Source organism: Musa acuminata, chromosome BXJ2-5 (assembly GCF_036884655.1).
Source record: "Musa acuminata AAA Group cultivar baxijiao chromosome BXJ2-5, Cavendish_Baxijiao_AAA, whole genome shotgun sequence".
In the NCBI taxonomy this organism is placed as follows: Eukaryota; Viridiplantae; Streptophyta; class Magnoliopsida; order Zingiberales; family Musaceae; genus Musa; species Musa acuminata.
Window position 1 is genome coordinate 10452067 of NC_088342.1, and position 19703 is coordinate 10471769.

The 19703-nt window shown below is 39.3% G+C and overlaps 3 protein-coding genes across 3 annotated transcripts; all 3 read left to right on the forward strand.

Annotated features, from left to right (window-relative positions):
- The first annotated feature begins 2073 nt into the window (after positions 1 to 2073).
- LOC135612468 (tubulin alpha-3 chain) lies at positions 2074 to 5222 on the forward strand. Its single transcript, XM_065108804.1, has 5 exons — positions 2074 to 2317; positions 2848 to 3062; positions 3169 to 3368; positions 4162 to 4670; positions 4753 to 5222. The coding sequence occupies exons 1-5, from the start codon at positions 2205 to 2207 to the stop codon at positions 5066 to 5068; spliced, it is 1353 nt and encodes a 450-aa protein (XP_064964876.1). The 5' UTR covers positions 2074 to 2204; the 3' UTR covers positions 5069 to 5222.
- Positions 5223 to 6282: 1060 nt separating this feature from the next.
- Positions 6283 to 17003, forward strand: LOC135612469 (uncharacterized). The gene is made up of 20 exons (XM_065108805.1): positions 6283 to 7673; positions 7826 to 8029; positions 9092 to 9196; positions 9305 to 9370; positions 9455 to 9619; positions 10321 to 10395; positions 10507 to 10661; positions 10813 to 10948; positions 11037 to 11106; positions 11184 to 11311; positions 11395 to 11451; positions 11809 to 11994; positions 12133 to 12225; positions 13302 to 13387; positions 13471 to 13537; positions 13675 to 13741; positions 13835 to 13971; positions 15528 to 15619; positions 15732 to 15798; positions 16474 to 17003. The coding sequence occupies exons 1-20, from the start codon at positions 6429 to 6431 to the stop codon at positions 16636 to 16638; spliced, it is 3366 nt and encodes a 1121-aa protein (XP_064964877.1). The 5' UTR covers positions 6283 to 6428; the 3' UTR covers positions 16639 to 17003.
- Positions 17004 to 17531: 528 nt separating this feature from the next.
- On the forward strand, positions 17532 to 19300 carry LOC103984975 (small ribosomal subunit protein eS28). The gene is made up of 2 exons (XM_009402572.3): positions 17532 to 17646; positions 18913 to 19300. Exon 2 carries the CDS (start codon positions 18914 to 18916, stop codon positions 19109 to 19111), a length of 198 nt encoding a protein of 65 aa, XP_009400847.1. The 5' UTR covers positions 17532 to 17646; position 18913; the 3' UTR covers positions 19112 to 19300.
- Positions 19301 to 19703: the final 403 nt, after the last annotated feature.

Sequence of the window (19703 nt, forward strand, 5' to 3'; positions counted from 1 at the left end):
TGATGTACATGAATTGAGAAAACTTGACCTGTATAAGAAGAAACTCGTCACGCTGAGAGGCACAAGATAAAATATGTCCGAGACATGTGAGTTGCATAAACGCAACCAATGTAATGAGAAACTACCATGGCTAAAGGCACAAAATAAAAAATGCTCGAATCGCACAAGTTGATAAAACATGACCCTAGTAAAAAGAAACTTACCACAGCGAGAGGCACAAGGTGAGATGTGTTCAAGGTATATGAGTTAGGAAAACTTGGTCCGCATGAGAGTAAGTTCACCATGACAGAAGACACAAGGGAATGAATATCTGAAGTAGGGAGGTGGAGCATCGACCCCTCCTTTACTCGAGGTGAGTAGGTCACTGCCTAACATAGTCTACCATCTTGGAGCCCCATAAATTGAAGAGGGAGAGAGAGAGATACAAACACCTCAGGCAGAAAAATAGAGCTTCCGCATAATAACAAAAGAGATATGAACCCTTCACCTTCGCTGAGGTGGGGAGGTCAAGATGCCTAACCCTCGCCTTCGTTTGAGGTGTTGAGGTCGGGAAGCCCGACCCCCTCCTTTGCCCGAGGCATGGAGGTCCGACCCTCACTTTTGCACGAGGCATGGAAGTTGGGAAGCTCGACCCGCACCTCCATTGGAGGTGATGAGGTCAGGAAGCCCATCCCCTGCCTCTGTCCAAGGCGATGAGGTCATAAAATCTAATCAGATCGGGAAGAAATGGGAAGGTTGGGGAACCAACCCTGTCTAACCCAAGTGCATTCATCGACGATACGAGTGATAGGTCAATAATAGATCACTACTAGCAACGCGTGAGCATGATGAGGTAGACATGTAGGATGAACTAGATATGCCACTTGATCGATAATGGATCAAAGAGGTATAAGCTTGGCGTGTCAAATGAACCAAATGCCGCACTTTGGACCCTTTTCGCAATAGCCCCAAATCACACCTTGGAAAGAGGACAAATGATAAGGAGTATACCATCAGTCAATCTTTATCCAACACGTGACCATGTGGGTAAGATGAAAGGAGAAGATGAAAGTCATCTTCCATCAGTTTGCCCATGTGGGCAAATGTCCAAGGCAAATGATTATGGTTACTCGCACCCCCTATGTTGACGCCACCCCCTCTCCCTTATTGCCCACGTAAACAAGAAGCTAATGTAGAATATTTTATGAAATATTTTGCTCATTTATATTAGGTATAAAAACTTATCTTTAGCATAACGAAAAGGGGATGATTTTTTTTTACCACTAGGGTTCGCACTTATACACCTCGAGTTACTAACTTAGATATTAAAAAAAAAATCTCTCGTGATCTCGATTTTCTTATATGTGGCATATCGAACAACTCTGTGCAGATAGATCCAGAACACATCTAAGTTTACCAAAATGTCAACAACTTCTTCCCTCAGTAAAAAGAATTACTAGAAACAATAAAAACTATATAAACAATAATAAAATCTTATTAGGAATATCTCAATGATAAAAGAATAATAAATATTAAACCCCAAAGAGTAAGAATATCTTGAATAGATTAATTATGCAATAATATAATATCAGTAATATGAGATCTATTAATTATATAACAAAAATCATATTACATCGAATAAATTATTATTATTGTTACGGTATTAACAAGATTTATAAAATTATATGATGAAAAATAAAGTTAATTGAAATTGACATGAGATAGTGTCAAGAAAAAATAAAAGATTAATTTCAGTATTTTTTTTTAATGATGGTGCCTGAATAATTATCCAAAATGTTGTGAATTTTGTATCTATGTGTTTACATGAGGATACATTTAACAAACGTCATGGACTTTTTTGTAAAAATAACGAATAACACGTATCAAAGGAGGGCGAGAGAGGGAAAACTACTCGGTGGAGGAGGGCATGCCGGTCTTTTCGACCCAACATAGGCGCCCAATGGCAGAGTAGTGGACCCCGACGCGCGCGCGGGCCCACAAGTTGCCCGGACTCCAAAGCAACCAGTCGAATCTGGTCGAACCGCTCGTCCGTCCCACTCTCCCCTGCCCGAGCCAAATAAATGCCCGCGTCCCCTCGTTGCCTCGTCCGCCCAAAGGAAAGCGAAACCTCCCCTCTTTCTTCCGCTTCCTCTCGCTCCTCCGACAAATCTTTAGGGCTTCTGCTCCAGATCGAGACGGAAAGAAAGGGAGAGGGAGAATAGAAGATGAGGGAGATCATAAGCATCCATATCGGTCAGGCCGGGATCCAGGTGGGGAATGCCTGCTGGGAGCTCTACTGCCTCGAGCACGGCATCCAGCCCGATGGCATCATGCCCAGGTCTTTGTAATCTTCCCCGCTTTCAATAATGGGCATCCGTCTTTTCTTGTCGTTTTTATGCCGTTTCTTTAGATCCGGTTGTGTTCTTCGTGTCATTAATTCGTCGCCTTCGTGGGGGTGGTTTTAGGCTGATTTTGGCCCCTGGAATGTCGAGATCCTGGGGGTTTTCCTTCGAGATGAAGACAATGATCATCTGTATATCCAAGATCTCCTATTCGAGATCAGTCCTGATTTATATCTGTAACCTGGCAATATCTCGTAATGAACTTGAAACTTGGTCTCAGATCTGATTTATGATATTCTTTAGAAAAAGGTAACGTGGAAAGTTAATGTCAAAGATCGCACCTTTCTGGTTTTCTCCCTTAAATGAGTTATGCCCTCATTTGTTTAGCAAATCATGGCTTGCATGTTTCACTGGTGTGACATTCCTGATCGCGTCTTTGAGGAATTGTCGCGAAGGAGACTGCTTTTTGCTGCTCTGATGAACAATTTGTGTGATTATTGGCTAACGCATCTCTTGTCTCCATCAGTGATACTTCGGTAGGGGTGGCATCCGATGCCTTCAATACCTTCTTCAGCGAGACTGGTGCTGGCAAGCATGTACCAAGGGCCATCTTTGTAGATCTGGAACCGACCGTCATCGATGAAGTCAGAACCGGTGCGTATCGCCAACTCTTCCATCCCGAGCAGCTCATCTCTGGGAAGGAGGATGCCGCAAATAACTTTGCTCGGGGCCACTATACGGGTATCGATATTGTTCTTCGTTTGCTATGTTCACCTCTTCTTTCTTTTGAATAGTCCCTTTTTCCTACCTTGGATTTGACCCTGTATGGTCTTGTGAGCTGCTGCAGTTGGGAAGGAAATTGTAGATCTCTGTCTCGATCGTGTCAGAAAACTAGCAGACAATTGTACTGGCTTGCAAGGGTTTTTGGTTTTCAATGCTGTTGGTGGTGGTACTGGATCCGGTTTGGGTTCCTTGCTTTTGGAACGATTGTCTGTGGATTATGGGAAGAAGTCGAAGCTTGGTTTTACGATATACCCTTCTCCTCAGGTATTAACAAGTTGTGCAAAGGCTTTGATACTTTCAGTTTGATGGTGACTGTCTGATAGATCCTCTTTTCTGGAAAGTTGGTCTATGTTATTGATTCTGATTCGTTTTCATTATTATTCTGATGTTTTGAGACTTTGAAGTGAAGGCTTACTGTTAGTATATAAACTTTTATCTGATCTAGCTGAACCCAAAAATCCTATTATCAGAAGAGTATTGTCAGCAATCAGATAACATCTCAATTTCATGGTGGAATCATCTATGAATCGATCAATTTTCCTGTAAAGCACGTGAAATTAGGTTGGAACTAGTGCATTCTGGTGTAAATGTCTCCAATTGCGAAATGTGTGCTTCTATGTATGGAGTATGGAGCATCATAATAAATCAAATTATTTTAATGAATTCATAATAGAAAATGAAATTAAGTCCCAATTTGTTCCTGAAGTTTGTCACGAAGCTGACTAGGATTTTATCTTACATTTTCTGTGGCCATAGAGTCTGATCAAGAAGACAAGAACAATATAAGAACTTCCCAGAATCTACATAAAATCCTTAACCAGCAATGTACTTTCAGTGATGAACCTTGAGAAGAATATGGATACAGCATCCTTGTATAATGATACATTCTTATGAGCAATGGTAGGTAGGTAAGTTGGTGTTTAGTTGCTATCCTTGTTTGGTGCTTCTATATTGTGTAGTTGGTACTAGTGGCCCAGTTGGTGGATGCTTGTGAAAATATTGATTCTGTCTTTTCTTTTCTGTGAAAGATGGTTAATCCTATGGTATTTTGTTGTAGGTATCTACTGCAGTTGTGGAACCATACAACAGCGTCCTCTCCACACATTCCTTGCTCGAGCACACTGATGTTGCAGTTCTTTTAGACAATGAAGCCATCTACGATATCTGCAGAAGGTCTCTGGATATCGAGCGGCCAACCTACACCAACTTGAACCGGCTGATATCTCAGATCATATCCTCCTTGACTACCTCTCTGAGGTTTGATGGGGCCATTAACGTGGATGTCACAGAGTTCCAGACCAATCTTGTTCCGTATCCCAGAATTCATTTCATGCTGTCCTCCTATGCCCCTGTTATTTCCGCTGAGAAAGCATACCATGAACAGCTCTCTGTCCCTGAGATCACAAATGCAGTATTCGAGCCATCCAGTATGATGGCCAAATGCGATCCAAGGCATGGAAAATACATGGCTTGTTGTCTGATGTACCGAGGAGATGTTGTGCCTAAGGATGTCAATGCCGCTGTTGCAACCATCAAGACCAAGAGAACTGTGCAATTTGTGGACTGGTAAGCTTATACCAACATCACCACTTATTGCATCATATGTTATTTTGGGTTGGAATTGACTGCTTCATCCTAATCCATGAAGGTGTCCTACTGGATTTAAGTGTGGAATCAACTATCAGCCACCAACAGTGGTTCCTGGAGGAGATTTGGCTAAGGTTCAGCGTGCCGTGTGCATGATCAGCAACAACACTGCTGTGGCCGAGGTGTTCTCACGAATCGACCATAAGTTTGACCTCATGTATGCAAAGCGTGCGTTCGTTCACTGGTACGTCGGTGAAGGGATGGAAGAAGGTGAGTTCTCAGAGGCACGAGAGGACCTGGCTGCCCTGGAAAAGGACTACGAGGAGGTCGGAGCAGAGGGTGCAGATGATGAAGAGGATGAGCCAGAGGATTACTGAGTCATGGTTGCATTGTGAGAATTTGGTCTGAGTTGGATGTGCAATATCTCAAGCTTGTGATTAGCGTCGAGCCCTCGTTCGATATGTTCTCGACTTCTGGTTGTTTTTAAACACATGTCGGGTTTATTAAAATTGTTCCAGTTATTTCAGGTTATGCAAATGTGTATTTGAGTGTAGTTGCTTCATTAAGGATTCAAGTTTCCGCACATCCGCATACCGCACATCCAATGAGAATAGATCTGATCAGTTATTAAACTAATGAGTTACTACTAGTAGTGGTTATTATGGCAGCAATTTGACAGTCGATATGATATCTAAAGGTTTGTTGGCTCCATGAAAAATTCACGATTTGTCATAGCGCAAAGACCTAATATGATATATCAGCATATACAACTTGGTCGATCAATTAGCTCAGTCGTTGATGGGGGAAAATATCGGTGATGCTTATATCAACTAATCATATCGGTGGTTGATGGGAAAAAACATCGGTGATACCTTGATTCGATTCAGGCCTATATATGGAAAAAGATTTTGAGCACTCACTATTATTGGTTCTACTAACTCTTCTTTTTCTTAGGTCTTCTAAAATGCCTATATGTGGAAAATGATTTTTAGCACTCGCTATTATTGTTTCCACTAACTCTTCTTTTTCTTAGGTCTTCTAAAATTAAAATTGGACAAGGTTCGAAGTTAGGTTTAACTTTTTCTTCCTCTTACTATTTCGACTTTATATGGTTTAGACAATTCAAAATAAATCTTAAATAATCTAATTAGTGAATATATATATATATATATACATATATATATACACTATAAAAGATGCTCTTCTACATCCCTCCAAAAGGAGACGATGTACAGTGCCATTTTAGCTTCCTCTTGTCATCTTTTGCTTACTAGTTTTGTCACCGCATCGTGTCTGATTCTAATGTTATTCATTCATAAATCATATATATACACATTTTTAAAATACGGAAGATGATAAAAAAAAATATTGATATATCTTTTTTTTAAAGAAAGAACTTAAAAAAAATCATAAAAATTTATTGTTTCTAATAAAAGTAAAAAAAAAAATCTTCGAACGATTCTTTCTATCCAAAAATACACAGTTCGGGCCGTGTCGATTAAACTCACTTAATTAACAGTTACAGCCCATCTCACCCACGTCTTAATCCGCCCCCTCCATCTCTTTATCGCATCTCCAAAACCCTAACCATAAAAGGGGTCGACAAACCCCCAAATCCACGAGCCAGAGAGAGAGAGACAGTGCGAGCGAGTGCCCGCCCGACTTCCCCGATCTCTCTCGACTCCAAAACATCATCTTTCTTCTTCTCCGCCTTCGTCTTCTTCCACCGGTTCAAGCATGGATCAACAGCAGCAGATTGCCGCAATTCTCGGGGCGGCGGAATCGGGGCCCTTCGAGTCGCTCATAGGCCAGTTGATGTCGGCCTCCAACGAGCAGCGCACCCACGCGGAGTCCCTCTTCAACCTCTGCCGCGACCACCACCCCGACGCCCTCGCCCTCAAGCTTGTCTCCGTCCTCCACTCCTCCCCCTCCCCCGACCTCCGAGCCATGTCCGCTGTCCTCCTCCGCAAGCTCCTCACCCACCGCGGCAGCGGCGACGCCGACTCCCCCCTCTGGCCCCGCCTCTCCCCATCCTCCCACTCCTCCCTCAAGTCCCACCTCCTCTCCGTCCTCCACCGCGAGCCCGACCGCTCCATCGCCAAGAAGGTCGCCGACACCATCTCCGCCCTCGCCGTCTTTCTCCTCCCCGATGCCGACTGGCCCGACCTGCTCCCCTTCCTCTTTCACGCCGTGTCCTCCCCCGAGTCCACCACCCGCCTCCAGGAGTCTGCCCTTCTCGTCTTCGCCCAGATCGCCTACGTCCTCGCCGACGATGCCTCGTTTATCGGCCCCCACCTCCCCACCCTCCACTCTCTCCTTCTTGCCGCCTTATCCCACCCTTCGTCCCCCGATGTCCGTGTTGCCGCCCTCTCTGCAGCTGTCAACCTCGTTACCTCCCTCGAGTCTGCCGCCGATCGCAACCGTCTCGCGGATCTCCTACCCGCCATGATGCGCACGCTCACCGAGTCCCTGAACTCCGGGCAGGAGGCCGCCGCTCAGGAAGCCCTTGAGCTCCTTGTGGAGCTTGCCGGAGCCGAGCCACGGTTCCTCCGCCGCCAGCTTGCTGATGTCGTTGGTGCCATGCTGCAGATCGCTGAGGCCGATGGGCTTGAGGAGGGCACGCGCCACCTGGCGATTGAATTTGTTATCACCCTTGCGGAGGCCAGGGAGCGTGCTCCCGGGATGATGCGGAAGCTCCCCCAGTTCGTCAGCAGGCTCTTTGCTGTGCTCATGAAGATGCTGCTAGATATTGAGGATGAACCTGCCTGGCACACTGCCGAGGTTCAGGATGAGGATGCAGGGGAGACTAGTAACTATGGCATGGCCCAGGAGTGCCTCGACCGTCTTGCCATTGCTGTTGGTGGAAATACAATTGTTCCAGTTGCATCTGAGCTGCTACCAGCCTACCTGGCCGCTCCTGAGTGGCAGAAACACCATGCAGCTCTCATCACTCTTGCTCAGATCGCTGAAGGCTGCTCAAAAGTACTCTGATCTTTAACTACTTTATCATCGATTTGACAAAAAGATAGGATTTGTTGTCATCATAATTGGAGTTTCTTTAAGATGGTGTAAGTGTAGTATTACTAGCATAAATGTTGTTTATTATATTCTGTTTGCATTCTCTTCACGTACAGGTGATGTTAAAAAACCTGGAGCAGGTGGTGACTATGGTCCTAAGCTCATTTCAAGATCCCCATCCTCGAGTTCGCTGGGCGGCAATTAATGCTGTTGGACAGTTGTCAACGGATTTGGGGCCGGATTTGCAAGTTCAGTATCACCAGAGTGTGCTCCCAGCATTGGCATCAGCAATGGATGATTTCCAGAATCCTCGTGTGCAGGCAAGTGGTCTAGAGAGGATTAATAGTTGTTATTTATGATTTTGTGTTGTCTAACTACAGATATAGATGGACTAATCCAAATCACTCTTTTTAGTTAAGAAGGTGTTGTCTGTTGTAGAAATGATGAAGAATTTGTAGATTCTATGATAAGTTCTTATGATATTTGTCATATTGTTTTGCAGCTGACCTTTGGATGAGTTTTATTAATTCAAGATAATTCCAACTGATTCCTTTCAACAAGACTGATGAATTCAATTTGTGAACTTAGCTTTGCCAGCTTATGTAAACTGATTATTCTTGTCTGAACTAACAACAAACCTTTTATACTTTTATTGGATAGCTACGGGCCATTGTAAGGCTTACATCAGCTTGTGAGTGCCCCGAAGCATCCAGTTAGACACAAGTATGATCACTATTTGAATAAGAAAAGTAACAGAGTGCAACGAGTCCTGAGTGATGATCACGTAGCTTATGGAACAACATGTTTTTTTGTGTATCCTTGAAACTCTATTTGGTTTGCAAAAATCAGCTTAATATGAGGATTTTCTATGTGGTTCTGTTTAACTCCTAATATCTGGTTTATGTTTTGCCTGCATGGTTTTATTTGTTAGTTCTTTTGACCATCTTTAAATTTGGTTAATCAATTAGACGCATAGCAGAATATATGTTACATGATAGAGATTATTATGACATTAATCTAAAAGGTGTCCTGTGCCACTCATTGGTTGAATATAGTGAGTGGAAAATCCTAGTTAAGAATTTCTTGTTTGTCTTCTCTTTTTTATTTTTTGTTTGGACTATAAATCCTGTAGAAATGGACAATGTCTTACTTAAATTGCCAGATAATTTCAAGGGAAGTAAGATGTTGTAACTGTAATAGGTTGAGAAGTTGGCTCATTCCTTTTCTTTTACACTTAAGCAATTTTTCATGTGTTTTGGCTCCTTAAATTTGTCATTCATTGTGTGTTTCTTTATATGTAATGTACATGCTTCTTGAAAATATACTTGAATTCAAAATATCCTGGGTCATCCTTTCTCAAATGGTATTGATTGATTCCTCAGGCACATGCAGCTTCGGCAGTTTTGAATTTCTGCGAGAACTGCACTCCTGATATCTTGACACCTTATCTAGATGGGATTGTTGGCAAGTTACTTGTGTTGTTGCAGGTATAGCTTCAAAATTTGCATTGATCTAGTAAACTATCAATATGTCCTTGCTCAGCTTTGGGGTTAGAACTTAAAGATAATCATGAACTTTGTAATTGTTTTATTCAGAATGGGAAGCAGATGGTTCAAGAAGGAGCTTTAACAGCTTTGGCTTCAGTGGCAGATTCATCACAAGTACTTGTTTAAAACCATCTTTGTTAAACTGTTTGTCAAATGTGCTATTGACCAGAGAGTTTCTGACAAAAAATTGAACTGCAGGAACATTTCCAGAAGTATTATGATGCTGTTATGCCATATCTCAAGGTTATTTTAATGAATGCTACTAACAAGTCAAATCGGATGCTTCGTGCGAAATCGATGGAGTGCATAAGTTTGGTTGGAATGGCAGTGGGCAAGGATAAGTTCAGGGATGATGCTAAACAGGTGAAATCACTTTTTCAAAATTTTTTTATGTATCACCTGTGGTACATATTTGACAAGTCTCTTATGTAAATAAAGGCAGAGGATTATACAGATTGCTCTTTTATGTTATCTTCTATTTGTTGAGTTGTTTACATGCTACTATTTTATGTGAGCTTCAGATTCACAGTCCAACAATTTGTTTTCTTTTTGATATATCTTACTGGTACTTCAAGTTTATTAAGTTCTCTAGTTTTAAATTTTACATGAATCTTGTTCATGGTTGTTGTAGCATGTTAAAAATGAGATTCCGTTTTTATTTTTAAAATTTTGATGAAATTTAAGATATTAGACCTTCTTGTGTTGAGTATGGTGACAGAATGAGGTCTTTAGCCTTTAATAATGCCTTTAGCTGAAATTACAGCATGAACTTTGAGAGTTATGGTATTAACTAGTAGGTACAGGTTTCTGTTTAAGTACTGGGAGTTCCAAGTAGTTTGTTGCTTTTTGAAACCTCATTAGTACCGACGAGTGACTAATTATTAGGCTGTCAATAACAACTTCTTGAGCTTCCTCTTTTTTCTTTGAAGAGTTAGTCTTTGTATTTTTGGGAAGTTCATGAAGAGTGTGGTTGTCTCTCTGTAGTTTGTACTGAACTATTTTTGCTTATGATGTTATTGTTTATTAGGCTTAACAGTCATAATTTTACTGTTATCATGTGCCAGGTTATGGAGGTTCTTATGGCATTACAAGGATCACAGATGGAGACAGATGACCCTACTATAAGCTACATGCTTCAGGTGTATTTTAGCTCCCATGGCTTAATATGCAAGACAAATGATATTTCCAATGTAATCATAATATGCAAGACAAATGATGTTTCCAATGTAATCATTCTTGTTCTTTAATAGGCCTGGGCCAGGTTATGCAAATGCTTAGGACAGGATTTTCTGCCATACATGAGTGTTGTTATGCCTCCATTGCTTCAGTCTGCTCAGCTGAAACCAGATGTCACTATTACTTCAGCAGATTCTGATGATGATATAGAAGATTCAGATGATGAAAGGTTTGTTTCTTGGTGCAAAATATAAAAAGAAAACAAATCATATTTCTTTCTGCTTGTTCATTGAGCTGGTCTGGTCAAAATGTTGACTGTAATATTTAAGATTGTCATGAACATATGCTATGATGTTTCTTACTTCTGCATTTGTATTCAGTGTTGAAACCATCACTCTTGGAGATAAAAGGATAGGTATTCGGACTAGTGTCTTGGAGGAGAAAGCCACAGCCTGTAACATGCTTTGTTGCTATGCTGATGAGCTAAAGGAGGGCTTTTATCCATGGATCGATCAGGTTGGTTATGACCATTGCCATACTTTTTGATAATGGAATTGACTTGCCTCTAGGGGAACTAATGCTATATAATGCAAACTAAATTCAGGTGGCTCCTACATTGGTACCTCTTCTTAAATTTTATTTCCATGAAGAAGTGAGGAAGGCTGCTGTTGCAGGTATCTATTTTTTTTTTCTTCATTTTTTTATTACATTCTGCGTATTGATGGTTTGGTTTATTTCTGCTTATCCATAGCCATGCCGGAACTACTTCGATCGGCAAAACTAGCAGTTGAAAAGGGGCAATCTCAAGGCCGTGATGAATCATATGTTAAGCAGTTAGCAGATTATATAATTCCAGCTCTAGTTGAAGCATTGCAAAAGGTTATTCGTGCTATCTGATGGAATGATGTTATTTGTCTTATGACATGTGAGGTTATTGATCTATCGGCATCATCTTTTTGCAGGAACCAGAAACAGAAATCTGTGCAAGCATGCTGGATTCACTTAACGAGTGCATGCAGGTATATCCTTGTCTTAAGGTTGCTTTATTGTAATTTCCTTTTAGAAGGAACACTAGGCCCAGAAGGTGATCCACATATGGAAGTAAGTTAAATGAACCATTCAGACACACTTAGTCACACAAAGCCCATAAGAGCCAACAATAAGGAAGAAAACACAAAGCCCAGCTTGCATGCATGGGGATCAAACCTCGACCTTTCATGAGGAAAATAAATGTTTTACCATCCAAGACAAGGGATCATGCAGTTTTTTTTTGGTATCCTAGATTATGATAATTTATCATCTCCTTGTGTTGCTACAGATAAAAATGTAAACCAGTCCTAATTGTTGGTTGCAACTTCTATGTTTGTTTTTTGCAGCTTGCTGGGTTGCTTCTTAGTGAAAACCAGGTCAGAAGCATAGTTGACCAAATAAAACATGTGATAACAGCTAGTGCGGCTAGGAAAAAGGAAAGGGCAGAACGAACAAAGGCAGAAGACTTTGATGCAGAGGAAGAGGAAATGCTTAAGGAGGAAAATGAGGAGGAGGAAGAAGTGTTTGATCAGGTTAATAATGACTTGATACAGAATTATACTGGATTTTTGTAAAATTGTTTTGTTTTAAATGTGTTTTAATGCAACAGTAGTTACTTTGTGAAATCAAATCTTGCCCATTTTTTATCTGCCCTGGTTATTGCATTTCAGGTTGGGGATTGCCTAGGAACTTTGATCAAGACCTTCAAGGCTTCTTTCAATCCATTCTTTGATGAGCTATCTTTATACATAACTCCGATGCTGGTAAACTCTCCAAAGCTTTCTGTATGTTCAGCATATTGTATAAGATGTTTGGATATTGCATACCTTTAGTCATCTACTGTATTTTATGGAACTTCTGGATACCTATGTTCTTCAGCTATGTTAACATTTTTTTGTTGATGTTAAAGGCTTTTGAAAAACATTTTATTATTATAAGCATGGCATCCAGAAGTTATGCAAAGTAGATTTCAATTGGACTTGGTTTGGCACAGTTATGTAGTTCTGCCTACTCAGCAGTTGTGACAATCAGCAGATAATGAAAACACAATGAAGCATGTAAAAGATTTAAAAAAGAACTAACAATACAACAAACAATAAGATGAAGAGGAAGAGAATCAGGGTCTGTGTCCTGCATCTTTTTCTTTTTGAAGGACTTCGTAATCTGTGCTTGTCTCAGACAAATGCTCCGCTAACAATGGCTTCCCTTGTACATCAAATCCTAAACTATCATAAGAGTGACAATGTAGTAACTTAAATGTTTCTTTGATGTTGGAATCTTAAAATGGACTGTTATTAGTGATTAGAAATCAAGTCATCAATCTATAGATTGTGGAATCCACAAATGAGCTAATTCACTCCCAAGTATGTATGATTTTTTTTCTTCATATTGTGTGCAATTTGAGTAAGTGGATTCACAAATTAGACACTTCCAATTTTCTTATTTGTTTAATTTTTATGCAACTTTCAACCTAGGTCTCCTACTTTTTGACCCCCATGGTTGGATGACTGTTAACAAATATTCACAATTGCATTATTATATTTTTCATAGTTTCATGCTAATGGAACATGGCTAGTATTTTATCCATGCATATTGGAGTTCATCTGGAATTGCATTTAGAAGCTTTCATATATCTAGTATTTTATCCATGCATATCAGAGTTGTTCGTCTGGAATTGTATTTAAAAGCTTTCTTGCTATAATTACCAAGCTCTTTTTGCTCTGTCTTATGATCGTGTTGTGATATGAATTGAAAATAGTAGATTCTGCTTTTTAATAGTTAAATTCATCTTCATGAAACTTTCTCTATGGCATGGTTATGCATTGTCTTTTGCATACAGGGCAAGGATAAAACAGCTGAGGAGAGGAGGATTGCCATTTGCATTTTTGATGATGTCGCAGAACAATGCCAGGAAGCAGCTCTGAAGTATTTTTCTTTTCAATCAGCGGATTATTTTAGTAATTGTGCTTAGTATCTGTGTGTTCATATTATCTGTTTCTTTTTGACAGGTATTATGACACCTATCTTCCTTTCCTATTAGAAGCATGCAATGATGAGAATGCAGATGTTAGGCAGGTTTGGGTTCATTCTTCCCTTTGATCCATCTTATATACCTAGTGTGTACTTTTTGTTTAACTGGGATACATACTCATAATTACCACCATCATGAGATTACGGTTGTTAGTTATAAGTTCTTGTTTTTGATTTTTCAGGCTGCTGTTTATGGAGTTGGTGTTTGTGCTGAATTTGGTTCTTCTGTGTTTCGGCCTCTTGTCGGAGGTAGCTTAATGTGAATTATGTTATTCACATAGAAGTTCACGTCTTTGGTGATCCCTCATGTTTATTTGTGCAATGTTTTCTTCCTCTATGTAGAGGCCTTGTCGAGGTTGGATAATGTGATTAGACATCCTGATGCATTGCACCCAGACAATGTGATGGCATATGACAATGCAGTTTCTGCTCTTGGCAAAATATGTCAGTTCCATCGTGATGGTATTGATGCAGCTAAGGTAGCTTTGTGTGCTCTCTTATTTTTGTCCTATATAGTTGTATCTTATAATCTATTAAAAGCTTATATATTGCATAAACGGTATTGGTAGTTGATGGCAACGGTATTATTAGCTAGAGAGATCATAGTGTCTCTCTCTCTCTCTCTCTCTTCTCATTCTATAACGGTGAATTTCTTAATCTCTAATGTTTTCTCATTGTATAATTTTTAATCGGTCTATCTGAATGAGGTATTTTTGTAGCCAACTCTAAATATTTGTCCAATTATATTAACAGCTCTATGAGCTTGAACTATTTATACTGTTGTCCTCAGATTTTTCATTAGTTGCAAGACATCTTTTTGTTTGTCAATTTCCTCCAAATCTTTGTATGGTTTGCAATTGAAGTATAATCCATGTCAAAGTAATGCTACAGTGGTCAATTGTGATTTACTTGTTTAATTTGATTGCTAAAAAGTGAGTTATCTAGGTTGGCAGGGGAAATTAGATAGGATTATTTCAAGATGATTTATTTTATCACAGGTCATCCGAGTTAAAGCCCATTGATCTGATTGATTTTACCTTCGTTAACTCTAAAGCCTTTGATTTAAATCAACTTAACCCTCCTTAACTCTGAACCGGAAACAGCTTAAGAAAAGGCAAACTATCATTTCTTGGGTAATTCTACATTATGGTTCCACAAATTTATTAAAATCTTATATATTTAAATGTCAAAATTTGTCAAATGATGGCGGTTTGCATGGATATTCTTGGATTCCTTGTTAATCTTCTGTTATTGCATAATTGAGATGATTGTGTTTCTGTTTGAGCAAAATGAGACTTGCTGTACTATTTTGTTTTAGTGCCCTTTGGAAGTCATTTTGATACTCAAATTTCGACTTGCTGGGCTATTTATTGTACATGGAAGTTATTTGGATCCTCAAGTGCACCCATAAATCATGTTGGATGGATATCTATTCATGAGGACTCATCAATCTCTCTAAAGATCAATTCTATATGTTACTGATGATTTGACATTGAAATTTTGCCTTTTTATTTATAAATCTTATAAAAACTTCTAATACTTTAAGTTCCACAACATAAAAAATATTATCTACTTATAATATGTTAAAATTTTATTTTATTCATCTGTGTTTCTCCTTTTTCTTTCCATATTGGACACTTCCGATGCACATCAGAATTTGATAGTGTTTTCATGCAGCCTTGCTTCTGGTGTACCATTCTTGAAATTCGTGTGCTTTTGTTTTCTAACTTAATTGTTGTGTTTTAGTTCTTATTGTAAGGTCATTTTGTCGGTCAACTTTCTATTTGCACTGGATATCATTCTGCTCCTATTTTTTTGTTATTGTACTTATCTTTAATTTAGTATGTCAAAGGAAATTGTCAGATTATTCCTGAGGCTGCAATCAGGTGTATTAGAATATTATTTTGCACTGGATATCATTGTACACTGCCTGTATGTACTTTTCTCATTGCCACACTTGTTGGACTTTCATGAATGCAATGCAAACTGACGACATTTCTCGATGTTAATACTGCTATATATTTGGATTTGATAGGTTTTTCCTGCTTGGTTAAGCTGCTTACCGATTAAAAATGATTTAATTGAGGCCAAAATTGTTCATGAACAGCTTTGCTCAATGCTTGAAAGGTAACTCCCTGATTTGTGTGACTGGAAATTAGAATATTTGATCCATCATAGCTTCTAATTCATTTTTTGGTTTGGTATTACACTGAATATTAACCATGAATTCTCTCCACAGATCGGATAGGGAGCTCTTAGGACCAAACAACCAGAATATTCCTAAAATAGTTTCTGTATTTGCCGAGGTGAGCTATTAGTTTCCCCCCTTTCATTTCTGTGGTAAAGTGATTTATATTCTCCCACTAGTTCTAAAATATAATTGTGAAGCGATTGTTATCAATGGCATTATGAAGCTCAACCTAGTATGCTTTTATCATGACAGAAACTTTATTGATAGTCAAATTTTATCCTGTCTTCCGTCTAGTAGCAGTACGGGGTTATGCACAGTGTTTTTAGCATCACAGAACCTTTGATGATACAAAAATTTTAACCCATTTTCATGTTGGGTAGTGGTATGAAGTTTTTCTGCTGTGCTTGTAGCATGATTGAGCCTTCATTGGTACTCCAAAAATCTTTTGATCTTTGTCGAAGTTGCAGTGTTTACCAGGATGATTTTACATGATACCTAGGACGTTAACCTTAATCTGAAATAGATTTATTTTAGCTAGGAGAGAAATGCATACTCTTTTTGTAAAATTTAATGATTTTACATGTCCTTGGCTACTTGCTGTCGGCTGTTGCACTTGAATACCTTCCTAGCCCTATCAATAGTAACAAAATGTCAGATTGGTTTTTCGGCAATAGCTATTTTGCCATGTAGTCTTTTGGATACCGTCTGATGGTTGTACTACTTTTAGCGGCAATTTGATGTTTGTTTGATTGTCACCTGAGATAGTGAATTCTTTTGTTTTTTCGTCTAGGTTTTGTGTGCAGGAAATGATCTGGCCACAGAACAAACTGTTAGCCGGATGATCAGTCTCTTGAGGCAGATTCAACAGACATTGCCACCGTCTGTCCTCGCCTCAACCTGGTCTACGTTGCAGCCTCAGCAGCAACTCGCGCTGCAGTCTATACTATCTTCGTAACCCTTCCGGTGTCGCCACTGGGGAACCTGTTCTTTCTTATGGTTTGTGTGCCTTCCTACTTTACATCATTATTGCTTTTGGTTATCATTCTTTATGTCTATTCATCAAGTTGAATCAAGTGTGAGGGCATTGTTCGATCGAGTTTTATTTAAGTTTCAAGAGAATTTTGCAATTTTGGTGGGGTGATGTATAAAATCAACAGCTGGAATACATGTTTGTCATCTGAGGTGTACATTGTGAAGGGTGAAGAAAGATTCTCTTCTGTTGAATCTTACCGGTTATAGTGGAAGGATTGGTCAAAACGGTCTGCTGCAGTTATAATGATTGTAATGTTCATGGAGTAATTGATTTCTGGTCAAGTGTCATGATGCCGGTCTTTTTGGTGATGGTTAGTGTGATCCCTGTAATGTTCTCTCATCGCAGTCTCTTGGAATTATTCTCACCATTGATGAGTAGCTCTACTCTAGTGCTTGCGTTTCCTTGACTTATTGATCCCTTTGGTCTCTGCCCTAATATTGCAGATGTGTTAGGATTTCTGTTCTATCATGCGCATGAAATTGAAAGAATAATTAATAATTACTACATTAAAAGTTTCATCAAAAATATATAAAAGGCATCACAAGTCTCAAATAACAAAAATAAAAAAATGTTGAAATTGCTTTTATTATCTCAAGTTCACAATGCTATTGTCTGTAAAAACTTAAATCCTTGGATGAGATATGAGTTTTCTTTTTGTATAATAATTTTAATATCATACAATTTGTATTTTATTATCAAATAATATTGCCTTTGACTTCTGGAAGAATCCATCTCAATGTAATTAGCCAGGCTTACGTCATCTCGGCTCGAACCGGCCTGTTAAGCCGGCCTTTTTGACTCGCGGCCCAGAGTCTGAAGCCCTCGGTCGATGGCCCCTATAAATAAAACCTGACTAGGGTTGTTCTTGTTCTGCTTTCTCCCGCGGCCGCCTTCGCTTGCCCATCGCCCCCTACGCGAGAGAGATCGTAGGTGCGTGCGATTACTTCCGAGTCACCAGTTCTTTTTTCGCTTGTTATCGATTTATCAGTGGATGTTGTGATGTCCTGGTAGTTTGTATTCTGTCATCCAGCAAAACTGATTGTCGGTTCTCTCAGTCTTCTATCGAATTTTTTCGATTTGTGGAGGACTTGTACGCCAATTAATTTCTTGTAGCGCATGATTTGCATGTTTAGTTGGTTACGATGATCTGAGTTTTAAATAAGCTTCGAGTAAAGTGAGTTGTTTGTTTCTTGATATGATTTGCATCTTTAGTTGTTTACTTCTTTGATGTTGTGGTCTAATGGGCAGTTGTGCTGTTGTTTGATATATACATGAATTTAGATCTCGATCTCGTACTGGTTGACCACTTAGAATCATTGGCTTGATATGCTTCATGCTTAAGTTAATCGAAGTGTCTGTAATTTTTCCCATGTAAGAAGAGGTTGGCGAAGAAACATCACTTGACAGTCTGTTTCAAGCACCTTAAAAAGAGAGCACACAGCTATTTGACTTAGTTTGGTTTTGGGTTAAACAGGATTAAGCTGGTGGTTATTGGTTTGATTACTCAAAGGGCTAATTTTACCTAATTAGAATAGTTAACCTGGATAATTACTTGTCCTGGAGAGCGGGTTAGAGTAGCTCACTCTTGTTTTCTTTGTTGATCTAATAATTGAGTTAGCCAGCTAGTTAAGTGACCAAACTAAAGAAAAGTAAGGCTATTTAACCGAGTTCCATGTTCTTTACAAATGATTAATTAAAACTTGTTTTCTTTGATTGATCAGATCTCAAGCTCTTAACAGTTGGATGCACTCTAAGTAGACATAACTATGATGCCTTATTTAATTTTGTGCCACCTCCGCCGTGAGCCAAACGCACCCTCATCATAGGTCATATATTCTACTGAGTTAATTTTCATCACTAAACTAGTGGGTTTTAATTTATTTCATTCAGTACAGATTTCACTACTTCATCAAAATATATCATAGAGGTCATCGTATATACACTGTCAGAACAACTAGCACAAGGTTGGTGTTCTGCAAGTTGCCATGTAATATGAAACTTACATCACTTTCCATTTATGGCAATGAGAAACTTGGTTGACACAAGTGCACTTCAAATGGTGGCACACTCTTCATGTTTCTTTTCTTGTAATTTGGTTTTCGTTGTCATGCCATTATTTGGTTCTTTGTTTTCTTTGGAAGTGGGAATTATGATGAGCACTCTTATCTGATTGCATTGCGTAACCGATATGAACAGCATGGATACTCAAGCTAAGCTTGCAGTTGTGGTGAAGGTGATGGGCCGCACTGGATCTAGAGGTCAGGTTACCCAGGTTAGGGTTAAGTTTTTGGATGACCAAAACCGGCTGATCATGAGGAACGTAAAGGGCCCCGTGAGGGAAGGTGATATCCTTACCCTTCTTGAATCTGAAAGGGAGGCTAGGAGATTGCGCTGATAATAGTAATTATTATTATGATACTCTATGGTCTTTCTTGCCTACTTCAGCAGGCTATTTCTATTTGTCTACAAACTTGTATTATCGGCTCAGTGGGTTTTGTTCATTTTTTTTGTTGCATGGATTGTGTTGAAAAATTGAGAAACTGCTCTATGTTCTATTTTGGTATGAACCCATAATATTTTAATTCGCTGTGGTGTTTGTGTCTGGTCTTAATTAATTGCATGTACTCACTCCATCAAAAATGTTTTCTCTTGGAATGAGCCGTGGATTGAGCATGGATGTCAATTTGTTCCTCTCAGATGAACATTTCAGCTCCTATGTTTTCTTTGAATTACTTAATGCTTCTGAAATCGCACCAACACCTTGAGCATGAACGTGATGTGTCTATATTATCCAGATTGATTCTTGCAACACTAGAAACTCCAAATATAAAATCTAATATAGCCTCTCAAAATAATTGCATTTGTTCCTCATTTTTACTGGCTGGCATAGCTGGATTAAATCTACTATTATGGCTGTTAAAGTTGAAATATTGTTGCAGATAATGGTTTTAGTAAGATCTCTGCTTTAATTGGTAATGATTTGTTGT